Source organism: Notamacropus eugenii, chromosome 6, assembly GCF_028372415.1.
Source record: "Notamacropus eugenii isolate mMacEug1 chromosome 6, mMacEug1.pri_v2, whole genome shotgun sequence".
Classification (NCBI taxonomy): domain Eukaryota; kingdom Metazoa; phylum Chordata; class Mammalia; order Diprotodontia; family Macropodidae; genus Notamacropus; species Notamacropus eugenii.
In genome coordinates this window covers 53,829,603-53,856,900 of record NC_092877.1, presented here as the reverse complement: position 1 = coordinate 53,856,900, position 27,298 = coordinate 53,829,603, and the positions used below count along the sequence as shown (strand labels likewise).

The 27,298-nt window shown below is 38.5% G+C and overlaps 1 protein-coding gene across 8 annotated transcripts in view; it reads right to left on the bottom strand.

The window, feature by feature from the left end:
• The window catches only part of RGS12 (regulator of G protein signaling 12), a 263,351-nt gene that overhangs the window by 29,217 nt on the left and 206,836 nt on the right, over positions 1-27,298 (bottom strand). For 5 of the 8 annotated variants that reach the window (XM_072620075.1, XM_072620080.1, XM_072620082.1 and 2 more), the window contains one exon: positions 26,600-27,220. In XM_072620075.1, the coding sequence (XP_072476176.1) occupies positions 26,600-27,220 (621 nt within the window). Of the gene's footprint in view, positions 1-3,308; positions 3,408-16,192; positions 18,885-26,599; positions 27,221-27,298 lie in introns of those variants that run through there. The other 3 variants (XM_072620077.1, XM_072620076.1, XM_072620078.1) reach the window with 3 other exon arrangements.

Here is a 27,298-nt window from a genome sequence, read left to right as displayed (position 1 = left end):
GTGTCCGACTCCTAAGCCTATAAGCCCAGGCCTGACTTCTCTTCTAAGGTCCACCTGCCGGTGGAACATCTCCACCTGGATGTCCTGAGAGAACCTCAAACTCATCAAGTCCTAGACGGAGTTAATTCTCTACCTTCCACCCCCTTCCTTCCTTCTACAGTCGGGATTCCAACAACCGCCCCTCTGCCTTCTGTGCTATTATAACCTTGGGATTCTCTTTGGCTTTTGAGACTCTCTCCCAATGATCATGATCTAACAGTTCTCAAGCCTTGTCAGTTCTATTATAATCTTTGCTTTCTATTGTCTCATTGTCACCCATCTGTACTACTACAAAGCCTCCTTACTAGATTGATTACTTTCACTCTCCCCACACCTGAATTCATTCTTTATGCTGATACCAAAATAATCTTTCTCTTGAATTGTTCTGGTTTTGTTACTTCGCTCAAAAATCTTTAGTGGCTCCCTTTTATTATCAGGGCCTTCCACATTTTGGCACAATCGTACTTTTCTACCTTTATCTCCTACTATTCAAAACTTCTCTAACAGAAGAACAAATCGTGTGTTTTCACATCACCAGACTTTTGCAAAGGCTTTTTCCTTTGTGCTTAGAATGCCCTCATTCTCCCTTCTTTTCCCAGTTGAATTTCTACCTTTTTTAAACCCAAAGTCAAATTCCACCTTTTCTGAGAAGCCTTGCTTTATTTCCTAAGTCAGAGAAAACCTTTCCTCTTATACTTTACACAGCACTGTTTTCTTGTTGTTTTTTTAAGTTCTCTGATATACTTACAGCTATCTGTGTTATCCTTATTAATTTGTAAATTCCTTGAGAGCAGAGACAGGGTCTTGGCTAAACTTTAAGGATAGGGAAGGGGTCTTATCTCAATTGTATCTTCCCTAGCACCAAGCAAAAAATTCTGCACACAGTATATTAATAAATGGTGGTAATTAGTATATGAGGAGTCTAGGGCAGTACCTGGCACCTTGTAGGCACTAAGGATCATGAGACCTTTAATACATAAGAATTAGATCTGGAAAGACACTTTGAGTACACCTAGTCCATCCCCCCCAAATTTTACAAATGAGGAAACTAAGACCAAGAAAGATGACTTGTCCAAAGGTCCCACATACAGCAGGTGGTTGAGCTGGGATTCAAACCTAAGTAACTTCTCTGATTCCTAATCTAACATACTTTTCATTGCTTCAAGCTGCCTCCATTTAATAAATATTTGCTGAAAGATGGAACATAGAATGCAAAAGCTGGAAGGATCCTTAAAGCAAAGGATGTGGAAATAGAAAACTGGAAAGGACCTTAAAGGCCCCTCAGCTCAAATCCTGCATTTTCCAAATAAAGAAACTGAACCCGATAAAAAGGGCAGCACCAGAGTCAACAGAAGACTCTGGACAAGTTTCTGGACTCCTACTATACTCCCACACATTTTTAAAAATATGTTTTTTGAAACTTACTGCTCCAAGCCAAAGCGTAACTAGGAAATTAGGTAGAAGTGACAAAAGGGTAAATTTAGGCTTGACCTTAAGAAAAAGCTTCCTCCCAAATAGAGATACCCAAGAGCAGAATGGGATGTGTCAGGAAATTGGAGGATTTCTTTCACTGGCAGTCTTCAAGCAAAGAAAGAACGGCCACTTTTTGATGTGCTGAAATAGGAATTCCTTTTCAGATATGAGGCTGACTTAGATGGCTGATGGGATCCCTTCCGACTCTACAATTCTAGGCAAATAATATCCTTAATAAAAAAAAAAGCATTAAAATTTGGAATGATACTCTCTAGCTTATATAGGTCCTAGGGAGCTAACTGTTATATTTTCAAATGTGAGAATTTGCTTTGACAAAGACCACAAATTAGGTCTTGATTTACTATTGATTATCCTGACTTAAGAAAATGGTGGAGAAAATGTCAATAATAAAGGTTAAATCTAAAAGTGCATCCTGCGTACATTTTTTTCTCCTAGAAAACTGGTTGTTAAACATTTACTAGCACATCTCTAATTATAATACACTCCAGGCTCTAACAGTAGCAAGCTGACCTGCAGAGATTTGGAGAGCAGATGATCACAAGGGCCAAATGATCAGGATCTACTTGGGCATCTTATTAGTATCTGACACTAATTATGTCCAAAATGGAATTCTTCATGGTTCCCACTAAACCAAGGGTAGGGAACCTTCAGCCTCAATACTACATGTGGTCCTCTAGGTCCTCAAGTGTGACTGGCTGAATCCAAACTTCACAGAACAAATCCTCTTAATAAAAGGATTTGTTCTGTAAAACTTGGATTCAGTCAAAAGGCCACACCCGAGGACCTTGAAGGCCACATGTGGTCTCAAGGTTGCTGGTTCCCTGTCTCTGATAAACCAACATACCATCCTCATGCACTTAATGGTTTTTCATATTTAAATTTTTTTCTTGACTCCTTGTTTTGTTTTTTGTTCCTATTTTGGTTTACCAGGCAACAAATTCTCAAGCTTGAATTCATTCTTGACATTTCTCTCTCCCTTCCAATCCTATAAAAATAATTAAGTATAGAAAAGTATAAAAACCATAATAATAGTAAGCACATACAAAGCACTTTAAGGATTGTACAGTACTTTTTCAAGGCTATCTTATTTGATTCTCCTGTGAGGTATTATTAGTCCTCATTTTACAGATGAAGAAACTGAGGCTAAAAGATGCTAATTGATATGCTCAGGTCACAAAGGTAGTGAGCATCTGAAGCAGCCTTTGAATGAAGGTCTTCTTGATTTTAACTTCAGCACTCTATCTACTGTGCCCATCTAGCAAGCAGCCAGTTGGTAAATCTTATCAATTCTAACACACACACACACACACACACACACACACACACACACACACACACACGCACACACACACCCCAACAGCTCTTGAATCTTGCTCTTTTAGAGGGTACAGAAGATACAGCACAAGATTTGGAGTCAAACAGGATTGGGTCTGAATCCTATCTCAGACACCACTGTTACCCAGGCAAATCAGTTAAGCTCTGTTAACTTCTGTTTTCTTGTCTGCAAAATAAGGATAACAATGGCACCTACCCTCACAGGGTGGTTGCAAGGATCAGGTCAGATGCTATATGTACAGTGCTTTGCAAATCTGGTTTTTACTTTTTCCACTCAGAGGGCCACTGCTCTGCTACAGATCTTTGTCACCTCTCACTTGGGTGTACTGTAAGAGCATCTGAATTACTCTTCCTCTTTCTAGTCTCTCTCTTCTCTGATCCATGTTCCATTCAGCTTCCAAAAGTCTTCCTAAGGCCTAAATCTAACCACGTTCCCTTACCTTTCAAAAATGTTCATTGGCTCCTTGTGAAAGAGGGCAGATGAAGGAACTCCTGGCTGATGTCTGGAATCTTCTTAATAAGGTAGGAAGTGAGGTCGTCTGCTGAGAGACAGAGGGGGGCTTGTGGATGGAACTTGGCAAGTAAGAAGAGATAACAAAGTTTGGAAGAGTCAATTTGGGGTTAAAAGGAATTAGTTGTGCAGAGGTATAGGTCCCTAGCAAGGTCAGCTAGCATGAATTTATAGATTTAGTCAATGCAATGTATGATTGCCCAGGCAGGGTAGTTCTCAACAGGGACCCCTGGGAGTCCCTGAGACCTTTTCTTCATGGGATCTTTGAGGTCAAAATTGTTTTCATAATAATACTAAGACATTTTAATTTCTAATACCTATATTAATAATCTCTCTGTTTCTCTTTCTCTATGTATATATATGTGTATATATATATGTATATATATATATGGGGCAGCTAGGTGGTACAGTGGGTAGAGCACCAGTTCAGGAGTCAGGAGGACCTGAGTTCAAATGCCACCTCAGACACTTGGCACTTACTAGCTGTGTGACCTTGGGCAAGTCACTTAACCCCAACTGCCTCATCCTGGGTCATCTCCAGTCATCCTGATGAATATCTGGTCACTGGATTCAGATGGCTCTGGAGGAGAAGTGAGGCTGGTGACCTGCACAGCCCTCCCTCACTCAGAAGAAAGTCAAGTGCAAGTCATGTCATTATTTCTCTGATGGCATGGTCTTCTTTGGCAACAAAGGATGAACACACACCCCTGATGTATATATATATGTGTGTGCATGTGTACATATATATATACATACATACATACACACACACACACAGATATTCTTCCCATACAAACAAAAAGGTCTCAGCAGACTCAATAATTTTCAAGAGCATGAAAGGGTCCTGAGACTAAAAAAGTCTAAGAACTTCTGATCTTGATCTGAATCAATTCCTGGCCTCTTGAGATTAGGTCCAGAAAATGTGTATGGTGGGTTTGGGGGAGGAACAGAAATTAGCAGGGTAGGACAAAAGGACAAAGAATTAAGAGGGGACATCAGAGCTTTATGGCAGTAGATAGCCATAGGGTCAAGACCGTGAAAAAATGGATGCAAAGCTCAAACTAAACTGGGATGACAGGGCTCGAATGAGGGACCAAGGGTCAAAATAAACATGAGGAGTCAGGAGGAGACTAGGAGAGGGGTGGAAAGACAGAAGCATGGCTTTTCTTCTCTCTGGGCTTCAGTTTCCTTATTTACAAAATGATAATAACACTTGGGCTACCAACTTCTTAGGGTCCCTGTGAGGATCAAATGAGATTGGAAAGATTAAAGTGCCTTAAAACATAGGTTATTAATATTAATAATATTATGGTATATAACGAGGGTTTTCTAGTCAAGAAGCCTCCAGAACAGGCCAAGTCTTGAAGTGAAACAAAGGCATAAAGCACTGTAATTGAATCACAAGTTATAATCCCATTACTTCCTCAGGAGATGCAAGTCTATACTGGTACTGGGAAAACACAGGATTTGTCAAGAAAATAATTCTCTGCTGAACATAGCCCTCACAGAGGAATATGCTAGGGTTTTACTATGGCACTGACACTGCACAAATTCAGGCTGATGGGTTTAGAGCTAGAAAGGACATAACACTCCTAAGAATTGTGTCTGAATACTCTCCTGAGGTCCATTCGAGCTCTAACATTCAAGGTCTTAGATTTCTTTTGATTCTGAGATTATTTGATCCAAGTCCCTTCTGGATCTGACACAATAGGATCTAAGATTCCTTCAAAAACAGTCATTCCCATAGAATGCTTGTTGAGTATACAGACTATTTTCATTTTATCTTTGTATTCTCAGGGCTTTGGTACATAGTAGGGGATTAATAAATGTTTGTTGGGTGCTCGTAGTAGGAGCTTGGTAAATGATTGTTGGGTTAAAAAAAAAGCCACAGATTTTAAAAATTGGCCCCATGCATGAATTTTATAAAGGTCTCTCACACTAAAGAGACTTTGTACATAGTGGAAATTAAGTATTTGTTAAATGAATATGCGGGATGAAAGGGGGGATGGGAGTCAAGAAGAGAAGAGGAGATAATTTGGGGAGATAAAAATAAGTCAGAAAACAAGAATTTCATCTTGTGTTCCTAGTTCAGGTTCTCTTCATTGCTTTTCTAGTTTATTATAACCACCTGCACAATGGTCTCCCTAAAAATGAGTGATTATTTATTACGCTCTCATTATGTTCCAAGCACTGAGCTAAGGGTCTGACAGTAAATAAAACAACCCACCCAGGCAAATTAGATGGATTGCCCTCAAGCAGCTTAAGTTCTACTAGGAAAGACAGAACATAAAGGAGAACTGGAGCTGACAAATTGGGGGCGGGGGTGGCAGAGATAACAGAAGGAGCAGATACGTGGGAAATGTGAAGACATCTATTACATACCAACCCTCCCTCCCTTGCCCTAAACCTTTTCTTTGGAGAAAACACCTCTGGTTCCTTCAAAAGATCTTTATTTCAAATGGCTTCTAGTTTCCTCACCTTCTTGGCTACTCCCATTTAGACAAGCTATAGGCTGTGAAAGTCATTTTAAAAAGTATCACTCAATGGAAAATACACTGCATGTGTATTGTGGAAAGTGGAAAGTGCTTGATAAATGTCAACTGTTTTTAGTATTGATTCTGTCTAAAGACGATCCAGGAACTTTGTGGAGGAGATGGATTTTAAATTGACCTTAAAGGATGGATAGGATTTTTGACAGGAGAAGAGAATGCCCAACAGAAAAGGGCATTCCAAATTAGGGGAGCAGGATGAGCAAAGGTAGAAAAGGATAGCACGTGTTCAGTCATCCAGTAAGACACAATATGGAGAACAGTGAAAGATATCACTAAAGAGGTTCATCGGGGGCCTTGAATGTCAGTCTACTGAGTCTGGGCTTCATTGGCAATAACAGAATTGTAGAAGAGGGTGACATAGGCTGGCTGTGCTTTGGGAGGATTCCTTTGGCAGGGAGGGACTAATGACCCTGTGGAGGGAGGGGCAGAGAGAGAAGACTATAAAAAAAGATGAAAGAAATTGGGATTGTTTGGTACAGAGGAGGGATAGAAGTGGGCTGTCTTACTACCAAGGCTAAATGTAGGAAAGGGTTCTACGAACTAGGTTTGTTTTTTTTATAGCCACGGAGACCAAAATGGGAGGCAAAGTCTCAGTATTACAATTAATCATATTTATCATTATATATGGTTTCACATATATTTATTGTTTATAAACTCTTTAAAGGCAAGTAAATGCAAAGGCTTGTATTTCTTTATAGTCATTCATTCACACCTCTTCCAAATGACATTCATTCAATACTTGGAGACAACTATCATGTGATATAACACCACCCTTAAATCTTCTCTTTCAGGCTAACCATCCCCAGATCCTTCAATGGAGCCTCATATGACATGGTCACAAGTCCCTTTTACAGCCTGGTTGCTCTGTTCTGAATGAATTCCAGCTTATCAAAGTTCTACCTGAACTGTGGGAGTATTGAGCACAATTCTTCAGATGTGGTCATAACTCGAGCCTGGGCAGAGGACTGTGGGGTTACTGCCCTCCCACTCTACTAACCTACTTTTCCAGTCTCATTATAAATGACTCCTCTATAGTACCACCAAACTTGCCTTGTGGATGGATGCTCCTTGAATGGGTCACTTCATCTCCCAATTCCAAGCATTTTCACTGGCTGTTTCCCATGGTCCATTCCCCCATGGAGCTCATGTTGTAATAAGAGAGACAAATACGCAAACAACTATATATGTCTATGTGTGTATGTATATGTATACACACACATATGTGTGTAGATAAATAGATGGATGTTTGCAAGCTTGTCTCTCCTATTACAATGTGAGCTCTGTGGGAAAAGGGTCTATGTTTTTTTACGTTTCTTGCACAGTCAGCACTTAACAGATGTTTGTGGATTGGCTGGATACTATTTTAATGCAGCCTCATCAATTCAATTTGATGTACATTTATTAAATGCCTTCTATGTTCTAGGTAATGCTCTAGGAACTAAGGATATACAAGCAAAAGTGAAAACTGTCCTCAAAAATGAGTCCCTATGGAGAAACAGTTGGTATGCGGGTAAGTAAATACAAATTTGTGAGTATGTGTACATGTAGGTGCATATGTTCATGTATGTACATACATATATATGTGTGTGTGTATATATATATACTCCCAAACTTTATATATAAAAGAATTTACTTTATTTACATCTAAAGAAATTACTTCATTCATTACTTTATTTTATGTTATGCTTACAATTACTAGATAGATGATAGATAAGATAGACAATAGAAAGACAGACAGACAGACAGACAGATAGATAGAAAGATAGGGTAAATAGTAATTTGAGTGGAACAATTCTAAGAAATGGGAAGGTGAAGAAAGACCCCTTGCAGGGGTGGCACCTGACCTGAGTCTTGAATGGAGTTAGGGATTTTAAAATGTAGGCGTGAGTAGGGAGAACATTTTGGGAATAGTGGCCAGTCTTTGCAAAAGCATGGAGACAGGAAGTGGAATACCATGGATAGGAAACAATAGGCATGCTGGAACCTAGAATTCTTGAGGGGGAATAATAGGAAATGTCTGACTGCAGTCAGATTGTTAGGACTTTAAATGACTGATGGAAGAATTTATTTCATCCTAGAAGGAAAGGGAGCCAATGAAGTCTAAAATCATACTTTTTTTTTCTTGGCTGCCATATCACATACTGACAGTAATGAGCTTTGATGCCCACCGTGTCCTTTCCCAATGAATTGCTGTCCAGTGAAGCTGCGGAACTAGCATGTGACTTGACATGTATCTCTATTAAACATCAACTTATAAGAACTGACCAATGTTTAAGGTCTTTTTGGACTCTGATTCTGTCCCTGGTATATAAGCTATGCCTTCCAGTTTTGTGTTATCACAAATGTGGCAAGTATGCCATTTAAGTTTTGAAAAAAATGTTAACACGAGATCAAGCACAGATTCTTGGGACATTCCACTAGAGATATTCTTCTGGGTTAACACAGAACCACTACTCCTTCAATCTGGTCATTCAACCAATTCCAAATTTACCTACCACCTGGGATACTATTATCTGGTCCACATTTCTACACCTCTATTTTCCACTACACCTCTATTTTCCACTACACCTCTATTTTCCACAAGAATAGCATGAGAAATTTTTTCCAAATGCTTGCTAAAATCTAGGCAAATAATATTTACAGTATCTCCTCATCTACCTGACTGGTAACCCTATTAAAAAAAAGAAAGAAATGTGATTAGTTTGTAATAACCTATTCTTGAAGTTGCGCAGTCTCATTGATTACTGTTGCTTTGTACAAAAGGATGTTTGCTAATTATCTCCTAAATAATACATTCTGGAGTTTTGCCAGGAATCACAGTCAAGTTGATTGGTTTACAATTTATAGATATCATTCTCCTTTTTTTTAAATCAAGACATTTCCCCTCCTCCCATTATTTACCTCTCCCCATCTCCATGATTTTTCAGAGATTATTGATCTCTGTTCAGCAATCACATCTCACAGTTCTTTCAGTACCAAATACATAGGGTGTCTGAACCTGGTGACATGAACTCATCAAAGGCAGTTAAGTGCTCTCTTTGTATCTCTTTTTTTTTTGGAAGTTGGGAAGGCAAGGCAATTGGGGTTAAGTGACTTGCCCAACGTTGCACAGTAAATGTCAAATGTCTGAGGTTGGATTTGAATTCAGGTCCTTCTGACTCCAGGGCTCATGCTCTATTCACTATATTACCTAGTTGCCCCTTCCTATCTCCTTATTTATCTTGGACATCAGCTTTTTATTAGCCATTTTTCCTCTGTTGTTATGGCCAGAGATTATTCTCTTGGGCAGAAAAAAAAGATGGAAAATAGGAATTTAGCAGGCCTACCTTCTTTTTATCATGTTATTTTCCTCCCATCTAAGAGGAGGGGTGATTGACAGCACAGAAAGCTTCAGAGGTCAAGGAAGATGAAGTCAGACATCATTTGCAACCTTTGAGGAAGCAATTTCAGTTGTGATGGGGTTGAAATCCAGATTGCAAAGTGTTGAGAAGTGAGTGGGTAGTGAGGAATCATGGAGGCAGTGACTGTAGAGGATTATTTCTAGGAGTTTGATAGGGAAAGGGAGGAGAGGCATAGGATAGTGGTTTCAGGGGATAGGTAGGTAAAGTGAAGTAAGAATGAGAGGCAATTTGACATTTATAGACAATGGAGAGGGGAGAGAGAGAGAGAGAAAGAGGAGATAGAGAGAAGGATGGAGAGAAGAGAGAGAACAGGAGAGATAGAGGGAAAGAGAGAGAGCGAGAGAGAGAGGGAGAGAGAGAGAAGGATGGAGAGAAGAGAGAGAAAAGGAGAGAGGGGGGAAAGAGAGAGAAAGAGAGAGAGAGAGAGAGAGAGAGAGAGAGAGAGAGAGAGAGAGAGAGAGAGAGAGAGAATGATGAATATGAATGGTGGGATGAGTAATGCAGATGGAATCAAGGGTACAAGGATTTGGTCCAAACAAAAAGGGCCACCTTAAAGTCAAAGTGAACACAGTACAGATGAACATGTCGCAAGGTTTCAAGGTGTGGGGTAGAGGAGATAAGGGAACTCAAGAGAAATGGCCTTAATTTTCTCAATAAAATAGATGGAGAGGTCCTTTTCAGAAACAGAAGGAGGCTGAACAAAAGAGGAGCAGGAAGGGAAAAGGAAACATGGAACAGAATCAGTTAATTAGAAATAAAAAGACTTCTGTACAACAGTGAGATCCCAGCGGAGGGTAGATCGCAGGAATTGGCAGTGAACCCAGGAAGTCTAATTGTGCAACTTCCCTCAGCAGTGAGCTCCTTCAGGGCAGGATCTATTTCATTTTTCGCCTCTTTTTCCCACAGTGCCTTGCACATAATAGGCATTTAATAAGTGTGATGTTTTTAAACTGAAATGCATTAGTAGTGTGGGACTAGGAACAATCATCTTTATGTATAAAATGTTTTGCTGCTAAAGAGAAAAATTCCATTATTTGAATTTCAATAAAACCAGTTCAAAAGTAGAATGGGCTATCTTTGGGGAGTGGGGGGTAAACACCCATCTTTGGGGATCTTGAAGCAAAGGTTGGAGAAATGACAACTTGCTGGGAATGATGAAAGGATTCTTGGTCAGGTATAAGTTGGATTAGATGTTCTGTGAAGTCCCCTGCAGGTCCCTTTTGGCATTCTGGGATTTTGTGAACTTAATTTTAATTCCTGATGAAATTATTGAAAGCATGACTAAAAAGATGACTTCATCTAAAACAGGTTGTTTTACTACCTTCATTTCCTTTTTTTTTTTTTGGACAGGTACTAGGCTAGTAGGTCAAGGGAACGGGTACATGGATTTCTGCAAAGCATTCGACTAAGTTTTTCATGTCATCCTTGAAGAAAAGATGATGAAATATAAGCTAGAAAAGATGATGCAATATAAGCTAGATAGTCATAGAGTTAGATGGATTCAGAGCTAGTAGTATGACTAGAGCCAGAGTCACCATTAATGAATTAATGCCTAATCAGAGAGAGTCTCTGGCAGAGTGCCACAGCAGTGGTCTTCTGCTATTTGATATTTTTATCAATGACTTGGAGAAAGTCTGATCTGGTATCCTGATCATATTTGCTGATGATGCCAGGCTGGGAGAGATAGCTACAATGTTGAGATAATAGAGTATGAATCTAAAAAGATCCCAATAGAGATCTGATCAGATGAATTTTAATGAAGAATGATTGTGAATTCCTAGACCTTGGTTTAAAAACACTCACTGTCCAAGTACATCACAAGGTGAGCACAGATAGAGAATGGGTTAGTGTGAAAAAACTCTGAGAATTTCAGTGGACAGCAAGCTTCATATGAATAATCAACATTATGATGTGGCAGGGAAAAAGAGTCATGTGATTATAGGTTGTATCTATAGAGAAATGAAGACACTGATAGCTTCTCTGCACTCAGCCCAGGTCAGGTGATATCTGGGGCATTATGTTCAATTCTGGATGCACATTTTAAGAATAACATTGATAAACTAGAATGTGACCAGGATGGTTAGGGGACTATAGCCTGGGGTAGGGGTAAGGTTGGGGGTAGGTGGGATTATAGCTGTTTTTAAGGTCTGAAGGGTTACCCTGTAGAAGAAAAGTTAATCTTTGTTCTTCTTGGTCCTAGAATGAGGAACAATGAATGATAGCTAAAGAAGAGCTGACCTTGACTCAATAATTAAAAAAAAAGAAAAAAAAACCACTTCACTACAACTTGGGCTATTCAAAAGAACAAGCTGCCTTGGGAGTTAGTGGATTCCCCATCACTGGAGGTCTTCAGGTGGAAGTTGGAAAGCTTTTGCTGTAAAAGGGATTCAGCTATGGGTTGGAAGATTCCTTACAACTTTAAATTTTTATGATCCTTACAACTACCCTATGTGATAGGAAGGGCAGGAATTATTATCCCCAGTTTACAGAAAAGGATTTAAGAATTAGAGAAACTGCCCAAGGTCATTCAGTTAATAAAAAAATAAAGCCAGAATTTGAATTTAGGACTCTTGACTCCAAATCCAGAGTTCTTCCTACTATAATACACTGACACATCAAATAATAAACAGTTGAAAGAATTAGGAATGTTTCACTTAGAAAAGACTTGGGATTCCCAGTCAAGATGGACGCCTAAACGATGGCATGCCTAGTAGATCTCACAAACCTGCTTTAGCAAAACCTGAAATTCCCACGAGACTAAATAATGATCAACAAATTCAAAAAAGAAACTACAATGATTTTTTTTTTCTTATTCTAGAACTGGACAAAAAAATCAGCCAAGAGTACACGAACCAGAAAACCTACAAAGAACTGAGTTACCCACCTCCTGACAAAGAGATGACAGACTCAAAGTATAAAAAGTGACATACATTTATAGACATGGTCACTGTGTAATTCAATTTGCTTGATTTTATTTGTTACAAGCAATTTTTAATTTCTCTTTCTGTTTTAATTGGGGAGGGTAGAGGCTGAGGAGAATAAAGATGGTTGGCAAGAGTGATGCCAAAAAAAGGCCAATGAACCATTTAGAAAATTAATGTAAGAGTCTACAAGAAAGTTCAGAAGGAAATACAGACAAGCAGGACAATTTTGACAGTAATGTGTATAATTTACAATTGCTAAGTATTTAAAAGACTATTATTAAGGGAAAGGAATAGACTTATCTTGTGTGTCCTGTCCTTTTAGGCAGCATAACAAGGATGAATGGGTTTCAGTTATAGAGACGCAGTTTTCAATTCCATAAAAGGAAGGACTTTCTAATTTATTACAACTGCCTCCAAAATGGAACAAAGAGCCTTGGGATATACTGAATTCTCCATCACTGGAAGTGTTCAAACAAAGGTTGGATGACTACCTCTCAAGAATGTTGATGAGTGGATTCTTACATGGGATAGAAGAGATTGGAATCATTGATCTGTAAGATTCCCTTCCTCTATGAGACTCTATGATACTGACCAAAAGTATACAGAGTAACTGTGGCTCAGTGGCTAGAGCTCCAGTCCTAGAGTCAGAAGGACCTGACTTCAAATTCGGCCTCAGACACTAGCTGCGTGACCTTGGGCAAGTCACTGAAAACCCTGTTTGCCTCAGTTTCCTCATCTATAAAATGAGCTGCAGAAGGAAATGGCAAACCACTCCAGTACCTTTGCCAAGAAAATCCCAAATGGGGTCATGAGGAATTGGACATGACTAACCGACTAGACAATAAAAGTATATCAAAATTCTAAAAGCTGAAATAATAAAAGTCTACATAAGTGATTGTCCCTGATCGTATGGTTTTAACATTTACTGCGTGACTGTGAACATGATTCATTTAACCTCAACAAACCCATCTATTAATCTAAAAAAGAGGTGCTTGTACTACTGTACTTACCTCTCAGGGTTGTGATGAAAACATTTTTGTGAACCTTAAATATTAATTGGACATTTGCATTATTCTATGTGTAAATGTGATTAAAGACTGACAGCCAAATAAAGGAATACATTTATTCAAAAAGCTGAGTATAATTTCAAAATCTTGCTACAACCTACCCAAAGCATTTTGCATTTTATTAACCTCTGAGAGATGTCTCAAGTCTCTCCCTGGAGGCTTCTCCATATAATCAGAGTAAGGTAGAAACTCATTTTTCTTCATTCACTGCTGGATATTTATTAGAATGTGCATGCCTTCATTCCTCACACTGAGGCAACTTGATATTCATGTAGTGTGTACGTCCTTTTTGCGCCCCAACCCACAGGATCTATAATCTCCAATTTTGTGTGACCTCGGACAAGCTACTTAACCTCATTTTTCTCATTTATAAAATATGGGAGTTGGATTATATGACCTTTGGCCTCTCTTCCACCTTTGAGTCTATGGTGATATGTTCTCTGCATGATTCCCCCCCGCAACATTAGGATGAAACTTACCTTATGAGGTAATATCACACCAAGAGAAAATCTTTATTAGAAAATATGTGTTAACTACAATGACATCTTCTCCGATTGGTTCCTTTGCATAACTCAAGGTAGAATATTGGGAAATCTTAAAGTCCAAGAGATCCAAGAATGTAAAAATTTACCAATCTTACCCCAAAATGTTGTTTTCTTAGCTATTTGACCTCAAGTCCATAACTATCACTCTTTTTTGAACATCGTCTTGAATCTCTATACTCCTTTGATTTCTGCGACCTTGTACTTTTATGGTTCTCTTAACTCTCTGGCTATTTTTTTCCTGCTTCCATTGTTGTTGCTCTTGCTTATCTCATCCTCCCTTGACCCAACTATGGTTTTTCCCCAAAAGTTCTGTCTTTGACACTCTGCTCTTTTATTTTTAATTCACATCTATAAGGTGACCCCCAAATTTACATCTCTGGCCTTGAACTCAGAGCTACATGTCAGTCTAATTCACTCTTTGTACATGTGAATCTCTCCTTAGGTGTCCGGCTATCTCTTCAAATTCACCTGAATTCATCATTTGTCTTCTCTCCTTCCAGCTAACCACTCTTTTCCAAATCCTAACTGTGTTAAATGGCGCTAATATTCTCTCTCTCCAAATCTTGATTCCTTCTTCTCTTTCACTCTCTGTACCAAGCTACTACCAGATTTGGTCCTTTGTTTTTTTCAAAGAATGTCTCAGATTTGTTTCTTTCTTTACATTTCCCCTGCTTCCACCCTAGTCCAGGGCCTCACTGTATAAGATTACCCTAAATTTCCACAATAGCCTCCTAGGCCATCTCCCTGCTTCTTGTTAATGCCCTCTTCATGTTCCTATACCTGGAATGTCTTTCTTGCCCTTCTTTACCTTTTGAATTCATGGGATAGCTAGATGTGGATGCAGTGGATAAAGCACCAGTGCAGGAGTCAGGAGGGCCTGAGTTCAAATCTCACCTCAGACACTCACTAGCTATGTGACCTTGGGCAAGTCACTTAACCCCAATTGCCTCATCCTGGGTCATCTCCAGTCATCCTGATGAATATCTGGTCACTGGATTCAGATGGCTCTGGAGAGGAAGAGAGGCTGGTGACCTGCACAGCCCTCCCTCACTCAAAACAAAGTGAAGTGCAAGTCATGTCATCATTTCTCTGATGGCATGGTCTTGTTTGGCAACGAAGGACAAACACACCTTTTGAATTCCTACCCATGCTTGAAAGTCCAATTAAAATGACCTTCTTCATGAACTCTTCTCCTATCCCCTGGTCAGTACTGACCTCTTCTTTCAGATCTCATGGAGTACTCTGCAAATATCTAATGTACATGTAATCCAGAATACTACAGTTTTGTGTGTGCTTGTGTGTGTGTGTGGCCACACATGTGCCCCTTTTCACCGTAAGCTCCATAAAGGTAGGGACTATGTCATCTAAGTTTTTTATCTTTCCCTTCCCCCAGCCACTCTCAGCAGATAGTAAATGCTTCATAAATATCTGTTGGATGAATAAACAAACAAATTTTACAGAACAATGAAATCTTCCTACAGCATTTTCTTTTATCAAGTCATTTCCCCTTATCAAATACCAACAATGGCTTCCTATTGTCTACTGAATCAAGTCTGAATTCCACTAATTGTCTTACAAGGCCTTCTATGATCTGGCTGCTTCTGTCTCGTTAACCTTGCTTCCCACTGTTCCATAATATCCACCCTTGAAGGAACTGGGCTTATCTTCAGGAAATACTAATTTACGTACTAGCTCCCATCTTTTGTTTTTGTTCATGTCCTTTCCCTTGTCTGGAATGATCTGTCTTCTCTTTCCCTTCCCATTATTCAAAGTCTACCCATCCTTCAAGGCTACCTCCAATCTCACCAGCTTCATGAAATTTCCTTTTGACTATTCCAGCTCACGCTCCTCATAGCACTTGTAATTAGTATCCTCTATTTTAGCACTTAAATGTTCTCTGTTTCATAGGTGACAAGATCACAGGCCCTTTTAGGGAAGAAACCATATCGTGTTTTTGGTTTTTTGTGTGTCAAAGAACCTACATGGTAGGTTCCCAATATGTACTTTGGAATGAATATTTACTTATAGCTGAAACTACAGGAGAAACCAGGATATTTGATATTTTAAAAACTAAATAAAACAGATCAATAATGATTTAATTTGGTCCCAGGAACTGTTTCTTTATTGAAAAACAAAGAAAAACATAAACTCTAATTATCAGCTTCCCAAAGATCCAAAACCAATGTAAAATAAAGTGTCCTAGCTTCCCAACCAAGACTAAAGGGAATCCAATAGAATGACAGGTAAGACAGAATCCCTTTCTCCTTTAAGTCCATGAGAGTTAGATAAAAGTCCGGAATATTTCTGTTCCTCTTGTTGCCTAGGGTTTTTTTTTTTTTTTTTTTTTTTTTTTTTTTTTGCTGTCTATAGAGTTGGAATACTAGACAGATAAGCACCAAGCTCACTACCAATAAGTCTTTTCTGGTTGACTTGCTAGTATAATGTCTGATGATGAATGGGCCACTTCCCAAATCTCTTTGTGATTGCTTCCTTATGATGGAACAAGAATTTCTCCCTAAGTAAAAAGGCTTTGATATCCAGGCTAGATTATTATAAAAGAGGGACTTTTAAAATACATAATTATATTTTTACACACACACACACATACACACACACACACACACACACACACACATGATAATAAGGCATTTTTTCAGTCTTCTGGGAAACCTAAAAAGATCTTTTGCCTTACCTATTCTGATACTGTGCAAGAAACTGAACTTGATAGTAATAGCTCAGATATCCTCAGAGCTAGCTAGGTTGTTTTTAAGCATTTTCCTTATGTCAACCCTATGAGAAAGATACTGCTATCTTATATTGGTATTTTACAAAGGGATAAACTGAGGCCAAGGGAGTGACTTGCTTGTAATCATATAGTCAAGAAGAGTCTAAACTCAAATATCCAGGCTTCAGGTACTCTTTCTACTCTCTCATGCTATGCATCCTAACTCTTAGAAATTTGTCTAGAAATAACAAATGTTTTCTACATGTGTTGGGCTTTTCTTTTGGGGGGGAGGCACCACCAAAGCTTTTTTCTATTCTTATTTGAAGCAACTACTGGACAAGCTCCAGGTATTTTAATAAATATATTCTTGCATTCAATTTATCTTATCCAAATGACTAATTACTAATCCACAGATATTCTTACTAAAGATCATGAATAATTCATATCTTTGGGAAATCTAAATTTTGGACAAATTTGAAATCTTCAGTTTTTACTGCTTTTCTGCAAACTGGGTCACATCTCTAAACTGAGAACTGTTGATTTCTCTTTAGTGGGTGAGATGAATGTTAAGCAGGGACATGATCAATGATCCAAAAATATGCCTTGCCCAATCACTAATACATAGGGTTCTTTGCTTAGGATGAACGCTGAGCATAACATTTTAAATTCTCAACTACAACCCTAAGGTTATCAAAGGGGCTCTATATATTTTGCTAATCACAGCATAGAGTTGTCTATAGATCACTGGACTTGCAATGTGGAAGACCTGAGCTGGACTCCTGCCTCAGATGCTCACTAGTCCTGTGGTCCTGGACAAATCACTTAACCTCTCTCACCCTCAGTTTTCTCATCTTTAAATGGAGATAATAATCCCTGAGGGCAGCTAGGTGGCTTAGTGGATAGAGTGCTGGCCCTGGAGTCAGAAAGACTCATCTTTACCAGGTCATATATAGCCTCAGACACTTACTAGCTGTGTGACCCTGGGCAACTCACTTTTAACCCTGTTTTGCCTCAGTTTTCTCATCTGTAAAATGAGTTGCAGAAGGAAGTGGCAATCTACTCCAGCATCTTTGCCAAGAAAACCCCAAAAGGGGTCACAAAGACACAGACACAACTGAAAAAAATGACAAGGAACAACAACAACAAAAATGCCTACCTCCCTAAGCAAGGATCTAATGAGTTAATTCATGCAATGTGCTTTTGCAACTTGAAGTGCTACATAAGTGTTAATGGTGACTGCTGTTGTTACAGACTAAGCAGGCATCCAGTGAAGAAGAGGCCGTGCAGAACAACAGGAAAAGTGCTGGATATGGAGTAGGGTCACTTGGGTTTAAATCCTAAGTTTATGCTTACTAGTTGTGTGAGCATGAGCAAATGGCACTTAACTTTTCTGGGCCTCAGTTTTCTCATTTATGAATTGCTTGCGATAATTCTCATGCTAGCTACCTGAAAGGATGACTGCCAACATTAATGTTAAATATAATTATGATTTTTAATTATATTATATAGTATGTAGATATTACATATTGTAATTCTTAGTTATAAACAAAGACAGAAAAAGGTTCTGCCCTTTCATAGGTTACAGTCCCTTCAGAGCAAGCTACCACTTAGAGAGATCTTTGTATGGACTATAGTGCTCAAGAAATACCCATGAAAATGAATGAATGTTTTCCTCTCCAGTGGAGACAATGCTACAATCAAAGCAGGCTATGGTAATAATAATAATAATAATAATAATAAAAACACCAAAGGAAAGCATCCACAGAGCTTGCATTTTTAATATGAGGAGGGAGTGTCTGTAATATTTTCCCATAGCTTAGGCTCTTAAATACGATGTGACTCCATGACTAAAGCAAGACTCAAATCATTTTGTGTACTATCGTCTTTAAGCTATTTACAGGAATAGAGATCTAAATATTTTTTCCCTAAATAAAAGATGATGGTTTATCATTGCCCAACCCTGTGGCCACATCTAAGGGTGGGGTAATGGAGAGATCAGTGAGAAACTGAACGCTGGAGCCGATTTGAGATTCACCATGCTTTAGAAAAGTCTGTTCTCTCCCCACCCGCCTCCATCCCCTAAGTTACAAATATATTCTCTCTTCCAAACCCACAGAGTAAGGGTTGGGGTGCTAGAATTGCTGCTATGAGACTGAGAAGCAAAATGAACAAATCAGCTCCATAGAAAGTAAAAAGCACACCAGTACGCCAAACAGCCGTTCTGCATGCAGCCCCAGGAGGAAACATCAACAGCCGAATGAACCGTGCCAGACATATGGTATGAAGAAAGCCTTTAAATGGCAAAGGAGAAAAGTACAGCTAGTTAAAACTTTCAAATCTTATTTTTCAAGAGTGAACAAGGAAAAAAGCAATTTAAATATGACTTTTAAAATGTGTTAGAAATTTTATTTTGAAAGATTTTGAACCTTCAAATCTTCTCCAAAAGAATTTTAATTCATTTTCAAAACATAAACCTGTTTCATTATATAGGGTGGCTACATAGTGTCTGCCCTCTCTAACTTCACTATATTTATCTCATATTTATTCTGTGTGTGTGTGCATATATATATATACTGCTCACATGTACGTATCTGTTGTCTCCCACGACAGACTGCAAGTTTCTTAGGAGTGTGGATTATTTCATTCTTTATAATTGTATCTTCAGCATATAGCACAATGCTTAGATAGGCATGGGAAACCTGTGGCCTCAAGGCCACACGTGGCCCTCTACGTCCTCAAGAGCCCTTTGGATTCAGTCAAAGGGCTGCACTTGAAGACCTAGAGGGCCACATGTGGCCTTGAGGCCACAGGTTCCTCACCCCTGGATTAGCATATAGTAAGTGCTTAATAACTACTTATTGACTGACTGATACAAAATTATAGACTGTTAGAATTGGAAGGGATTTCAGGGATAATTTAGACTCATGAATTTCCATCTTCCTTCCTTCTATTCATCCCTTCCTTCCTCCTATGTTCCCTCCCTTCATTTCTTTACTTGACAGGCATATATTAAACATTTTTCAAATGCAGGCAGCTCTGTTGGGCATTAGAGGTTAGGAGAAGATGAAAGTCATCCTCCCTTCATTGAGCTCACACAGTAGAAAGATAATATCCAAACACTATTAGCTATATACTTCAGTAGTGTTCCCCCAGGAGACCCTCTCTATTAATACACACTTCTCAAGCCCTAACCTCCTCAGTAGACTTCCCATTAACCAATATCTCTAACATTTTACCAGAAGTCTTATTGACAAAGAAAATATCTTATTCTGCTTTCAATAGAGCTTGTTTCAATCCAACGTTAGTTGGACTGGATACTAATTAGGTATTTTCAGCTTTGGTTGGCTCATTTGGCTAATTCCCCCCAGAGGATTTTGACTGCTGGACAGCTAGAGATCTGACCTTCTGATTAGTGAATTCACAGACCTGATTATGGAATAAGCCCCAGGCTTAGGGAATGTGTTGTGTGTGGTTTGTCTTTCCTTCCTTAGAGGACCATGACATCAAGGAGATGATGATATGATATATGCAGCTGACTCTGATTTGAGTGAAGGAGGGCTGTCTCCTCCAGCACCATCCGGGTCCAATGACCAGATAAAAATCAGGACAACTAGAGATGGCCCAGAATGCAATGAGAGATCCTGGCCCTTTTAGGCTAAGGTCTTTTCAGGGTCTCATTTTGAGAGGTAAGGCTCATTCAGTGAAGAGGCCCCTTTAAGAAGTGAGTCCAAGGATGGCCTTTTTAATCAAAAAAACAAAACAAACAACAATGAAAAAAATCTGGGAGGGGAAGACCCTCAGGGTTGCTGGACAAAAGAGAAAGTTACTATTTACATTCACTCTGAGCCTGGAGGGCCCAAAAGATAATCATTAAGTGGTGCTTGGACAGGGATCTATTATTGTCCAATCCAAGAGCTCCAGAGTGAATTGGGTTTAAGGTTCCCTCTTTGAGAACTACATCTAGCCAGTAAACTCCAAGGTAACTGGGTAGTTTTTGGTCATCAAAATTTACCTTCCTTTGGGTAGAATACCCTCGGGTAAGGGGAAGGGAAGGGAGAAGAGGGGAGGGAAGGGGAGGGGAGGAGAGGAAGAGTTCAACCTCCAGAACTGCCAAGCCTAGGGTTTATCAGTACAACTAGCCAGTGTGTGAAATGAACATTTATTGGCGGGGGTCTTGGCTGATCCAGTTAGCCAGTGCTGAAAATACATCATTTCCCCGCTATGGATTAAACAGATTTTAAATAAAACTGGTAAGATTCTTCAGATCAACCTTTGGAAACATAGTGCCCTGGGCCAGAAAATAGGAAATTTAGGTTCTAATCTTAAAGCTCTATCACTTAGCTTCCTCACCTGTTCAGTGGGGATATTATTTGCCTTGTCTGCCTTCTTCCACTATGAACAGAATGTCAGAAAAACATCCAGATGATAAATACAGATACATATTCAATCATGGGATAAAAGGTAATTTTGTGTCAAAAGGCCAGTACTGTCGAAATGTAATAACAGTCATTGACTGTTAATGGATATTTACTTAAGATTACAGACAGAAAATACAATGCATTTCAAAGAGGCTACCAAATGACTGACATTGTTCCAGTACTTTATGGATTTCTAATGAACTCCTGAGGTCCATTGGCATTGCCAACACAGCAGAGTAAGTAAGGAAGGGGCATGGTTAGCATTGCCACTCTAAAATAATGGAATGTCACTGAATTGATTCTGAGAAGTTGCATGAAACACACTGGCATCTACTTCACTGATCCTCCTGCTCTCTTTCATTGCAAGCTCTCACTGGCTCCATACTGATTTCCCCAGCTTTAGCCCATGGCCATGTACTCCTTTCCGATCCCCTGTCTAGCCTCCTGGCTTTGATCCAGCCCAAGCATCCTTTTCAATATTTCCAATCCAGGCTTGGGTCATGCCCTCTTTCCTTCAGAAAGATATTTTCCATGGAGCTTTGTTAAAAAGCCCTTCTAATCACTGGCAGTCTTAAACTCAAAGATCTGGGAACTGACAAATACCAAGAAATTTCTGCTAGAAAAAAAATAACACCAAAACCCAAGGTCAGTTTGAATATATAGAATAAAAGCTTTAAACCTTTAAGAGGACTGATGGAATATCATGGGAATTAATGAAAAGAAATGCCAGGAAAGGTAGCTTAGCCATACCAAATCTTAAATTGTATTATAAAGCAGCAATAATCAAAACTACTTGGTACTAGCTAAGAAATAGAGGGGTAGATGAGTGGAATAGGTTAGGTATACAAGACATAGTAGTCACTGACTATATCAGTCTATGTTTGATAAACTCAAGGATCCCAGCTTCTGGGATAAAAACTCACTGTTTGACAAAAACTTCTGGGAAAATTGGAAAACAGTGTGGTGGAAACTGGGCATAGACCAATGCCTGACACTGTATACCAGAATAAATTCCAAATGAGTACATAATCTAGGTATATAGGATGATACTATAAACAAACTAGGGGAGCAAGGAAGAGTTTATTTGTTAGACTTATGGAGAATGGAGGAATTTATGACCAAACAAGAGAGTACATTATGAAATGCAAAATGGAGAACTTTGATTACATTAAATTGAAAAGTTTTTGCACAAACAAAGCCAATGCAACCAATATTAGGAGGGAAATAGAAAAATGGGAAAGAATTTTTACAACTAGTGTCTGTGATAAAGGCCTCATTTCTAAAATATATAGAAAACTGAGCCAAATTTAGAAGAATACAAGCTGTCCCCAACTGATAAATGGTTAAAGGATATGAACAGGTAGTTTTCAGAGGAAGAAATTAAAGCTATCTATAGTCATGTGAAAAAATGCCCTAAATCACTATTGACTAGAGAGATGCAAATCAAAACAATTCTGAGGTACCACATCACACCTATCAGATTGGCTAATGTGACAAAACAGGAAGATGATAAATGCTGGAGAAGATGTGGGAGAGTTGGAACACAAATTCATTGCTGGTGGAGCTGGGAGCTGATCCAATCATTCTGGATAGCAATTTGTAACTATGCCCAAAGGGCTATAAAAATGTGCATATCCTTTGACGAAGCAATATTGCTTCTAGGACTGTATCCCCAGGAGATCATAAAAATGAGAAAGGGTCTCACGTGTACAAAAATATTTATAGCAGCTCTCTTTCTGGTGGCCAAAAACTGGAAATCAAGGGGATGCCCATCAATTGGGGAATGGCTAAAGAGTTGTGGTATATGTGTGGTATATGAATGTAATGGAATACTATTGTGCTATAAGAAATGATGAACAGGAAGACTTCAGAGAGGCCTGGAAGGACTTATGTGCTGAGTGAAAGGAGGAGAATCAGGAGAACTTTGTACACAGCAACAGCAACAGTGTGCGAGGAACTTTTCTGGTAGATTTAGTCCTTCACAGCCATGCAAGGACCTAAAAAATTCCCAAAGGATTCGAGGCAAAACGTCTTTCACATCCAGAGAAAGAACTATGGAACTGAATTGCAGAATGAAGCAGACCATTTTCTCATGTTGTGTTATGTTTTATGGTTTCTTTCATTCATTTTAATTCTTCTATGCAACATGACTAAGGTGAAAATGCATTTAATAAGAACGTATGTGTAGAACCTATATAAGACTGCACGTTATCTTGGGGAAAGAGTGGGGAGGAAGGGGAAAAAAATCTAAGCTATATGGAAGTGATTGTAGAAAACTGAAAACAAAATAATTTTTTAAAAAAGATGCAAATCAAAACAACTCTAAGGTACCACATCACACCTACCAGATTGGCTAATATGACAAAACAGGAGGATGATAAATGTTGGAAAAGATGCGGGAGAGCTGGAACAGTAATTCATTTTTGGCGAAGCTGTGAGCTGATCCAACCATTCTGGAGAGCAATTTGGAACTATGCCCAAAAGGCTACAAATATGTGCATGCCCTTTGCCCCAGCAATACCACTTCTAGGGCTGTATTTCAAAGAGATCATAAAGATGGAAAAAGGATCCACATGTACAAAAATGAACTGGAAATTGAGGGGATGCCCATCAATTGGGGAATGGCTGAATAAATTTTGGTATATGAATGTAATGGAATACTATTGTGCTATAAGAAAAGATGAACAGGCAGACTTCAGAAAAACCTGGAAAGACTTACATGAACTGATGCTGAGTGAAGTGGACAAAGCCAGGACAGCATTATACACAGTAACAGCCACTGTGCGAGGATTGTTTTTGATAGACTTAGCCCTTCACAATAATGCAAGGATCTAAAACATTTCCAAAGAACTCATGATGCAAATACTATCCACATCCAGAGAAAGAACTATGGAGTCAGAACGCAGAATGAAGTGACTATTTTCTCCTTTGTTATGTTTTGTTTTTCTTATGGTTTCTAACATTTATTTTAATTCTTTTATACAACATGACTAATGTGAAAATATGTTTAATAGGAATGTATGCGTAGAACCCGTATAAGATTGCATGTTGTCTTGGGGAGGGAGGGAGAGAAAATTTGATAGTTACGGAAATGATTGTTGAAAACTAAAGACAGTTCACACATGTCTGCTTTCAGGTCTGGTACTGATAGAGTCAGTATAGATCTGGAAAAACTATCCTACTATTCCAGCAGGCCAAATTCTGAGGATCCCCTGAAAGGGATGATGTTGAATCATTTCAGTTCAAGCCTTTCATGTCATCAGTACGTACAATTCTCAGTATTTTTTTTCAACAAGAAATAACAGGGGTATGTGAAACATACAGATAGTCCAAAATCCTATTCCCTCCCTTTTCTCTACCTCTCACTATAACTTACACAAACTATAGATACATAACAAGTTTTTTAGATTTCACTTTGACTTCTTCTTTTCACTGAACTCTCATTTAATGGAAGAGTTATGGAAGCATGAAAAATAACTGACAAGGGAACAGGTAGATGGGCAAATAAGAAAAGCAATTTGAGGGTAAGACCAAAACACTCAAGTAATATGAATTTTTTATATGACTACATGACTAAGATTACTAAAAATGTATGCCAGAATTGAAATCAAATATAATACAATTTTTAAAAAAAGCTTTGAGGTGATCAGAGTAAACCTCTAAACCTCAGACTTCACATGTAGATATCAAAGGTTATATCATTTTTGTTACAATCCCATTGTCTCCCAACAAATCTATTCACTTTCCACAGGAAAATAGATCTTTGTTTTTACTTTAATATCTTTAGTTTCCACATATAACAGTTTATATTATGTCTAGATTGGTACCATTAACATTTAAAAAGGTACCAGAACATCACATAAAGTACATTTAACTTAATCACATGGAAACATTTTTCATTGCTTTCAATTAGATGATAGCTACAGTTTGCTATAAAGGTAGACTGTGATCAAATAAAAAAAGAGAAAAGTATAAAACCAGTTGAGTAATTAGATCTAGAGTTTATTCCTCTCAAAAGAACACATACAAAATACATGTAAAAACTACATAAAGGTATCTACAAAGCAAGAGCAGAAAACAGAAAAGGTGAAAGCTACAGTTCAGTAATTATACAGAAATGTAATGCATGCATTAAAATGCTCCATTTCTAAAGCTGCAAGGGTAAGGGTTGTCATATTAGCACTTAGAGAAAAACTAAAACCCACTCGGGTATACAACATATTCTGAAAAGGAGATACAGATCTATACATATGTACATAAAATACACTGAAAATATGCACTTCATATGTTCTCAAAAGGAAGCCCTGGGTCCCAGGTCAGTCAACAATTGATCATAGATCTTTTCCGTCAGTTTATGGAAATGAATGCCATAGAGCCAAAGAAATCATTCACATTGCCATAGAGAAGAATATAACAATCCAGAAGGTATTTACATCTCATTGATAAGACATAAAAGAAACAACAGACTTCACCATGTAAAAATATATATTAAAAATATTAATGCTATCTTACATTAAAGAAATGGTGGTTTGACAAACCATGGCACAATAACTCAGTGAAAGAGTAAAAATGAAGACAGTTTCTGGAAAATTTTCTGAACATGCTTATATGCTGATGGATGATATAATCATGTGTGTGCCACAAGCCGCACTTCCATTTAGAACATCTGCAGCACATGGAAACAGCATTTGCTACAAAAGCATATTGTATACTTTTGGACAACACCAAATTTCACACTCTGATTTTAGGGAAAATACTGCTCTACATTATGGTTTTTTTAAAAATTTTTAAATTTAAACTGATTCAACTTAAAATGAATTCTAGCCAAATGCATACCATTAACTGTGCTTATTCCTAGTGCTAGAAATTAAATGCCACTTTTTTTCTTACTTGATATACTAGTGGTAAGTAGTATTTTTTTGAAAAGGTCTTAGACCATAAAACTTTAAATTTTCCCAATTTTTGATTCAGTGCTTGCTTGCTGAAGGCCTGGTCTTTTCACTGGACTTTCATTACCGTTTCAAATTGATTGAATTTCCCCAATGATTTGATTTTCAACAGTTTCTACTGCATTTAAGTAGCAATGATTTGTTGTTGTTTTTAAATGGTTATTTAGTGTTAATTACACCAACAGCAAGATTAAGACATCTAGGAACCTACAATGATTTTTCACTTCTAGAAATAGAGGGGCAAAAATGATTACCAGAAGTACTGCTGTGTCTACATTTGAAATTCAAACCCTCTTTAGAGCAGGAGGCAGCTTTCATGGTCAGCAAGTGCTTTATCCTTTTAGCAAAATCTTCATGATATTAAAGATTATCAGAATTTGCATACCCCAATAATCTCTTATTTACCAATTTCAGACCTCATAGCACTCAATATTTTAAAAATGCATTTAAAAAATCAACCAAATGTATTTTAATGATGAAGAGACTGTCACAAAGAAACTTCTGACTCAAAAATGTATGGTGCAGAGAGGTTACCTAATTTGGATTTCTCAAACTGAAAAATGGATATAGAATACTGGTACAACAGTGAAAAAGTAAAGTAGTTGTAGTGTAGAGGAAAAAATTAAAATCTAGAAATACCTGAAACGGATCTCTGATATCCAGGTTTTTCCTGTTTATCTGTCAGAGGAGTTGGGGGTGAGTAGTTGGCTTCAGTAAGTTTCGTAACATCTGACGGTGGTGTTGGAGGAGGTGGTAATAAAGTGCTGTTAGGACTACTGATATCTCCTTCACCCACAAGTGTTAAGTCGGCAACATTCTCATCATCTATAGTCTGTATGCCTTCAATATGTAGTTCCTTGGACTGCCTCTTCCATATTTGTGCGGAGGCTGTTCCTTCTTGGATGTGTGGAATTGGAGACAATGGGGCACCGAAGGGTACGCTGGGAGTTTTCTGACTGTGGAGGGCAGTCAAAGTGGGTTTGGGCTTACTCTCTGCAGGCCCTGGGCTCTTCACTGGACTTTCATGACCATTTGGAGGAGAGTCCAGCTTTCCATTTGGTTGTAAAGCCTTCTCCTTGCTACCATTTTTTACAGTCCTCTTGGTCAGGCCTTTTGTTGTTGCAGGAGTAGATGCAGTTGGTTCTGCTGTGCAAGGTGGTAAACGAAGAAAATCCGGCAGGACAAGGTCCTCTTTTCTTAGCAGCCCACGTTGGTCATCTGCTCTGTTGCTCTGAGCTTTGGAAATGAGCTCAAAAAACTCTATTGGGGGAAAAACCCATATTGACCATTTTAAAGAAAACTTATCACTGATAAGTGCCAACAATCACCAAATTTATT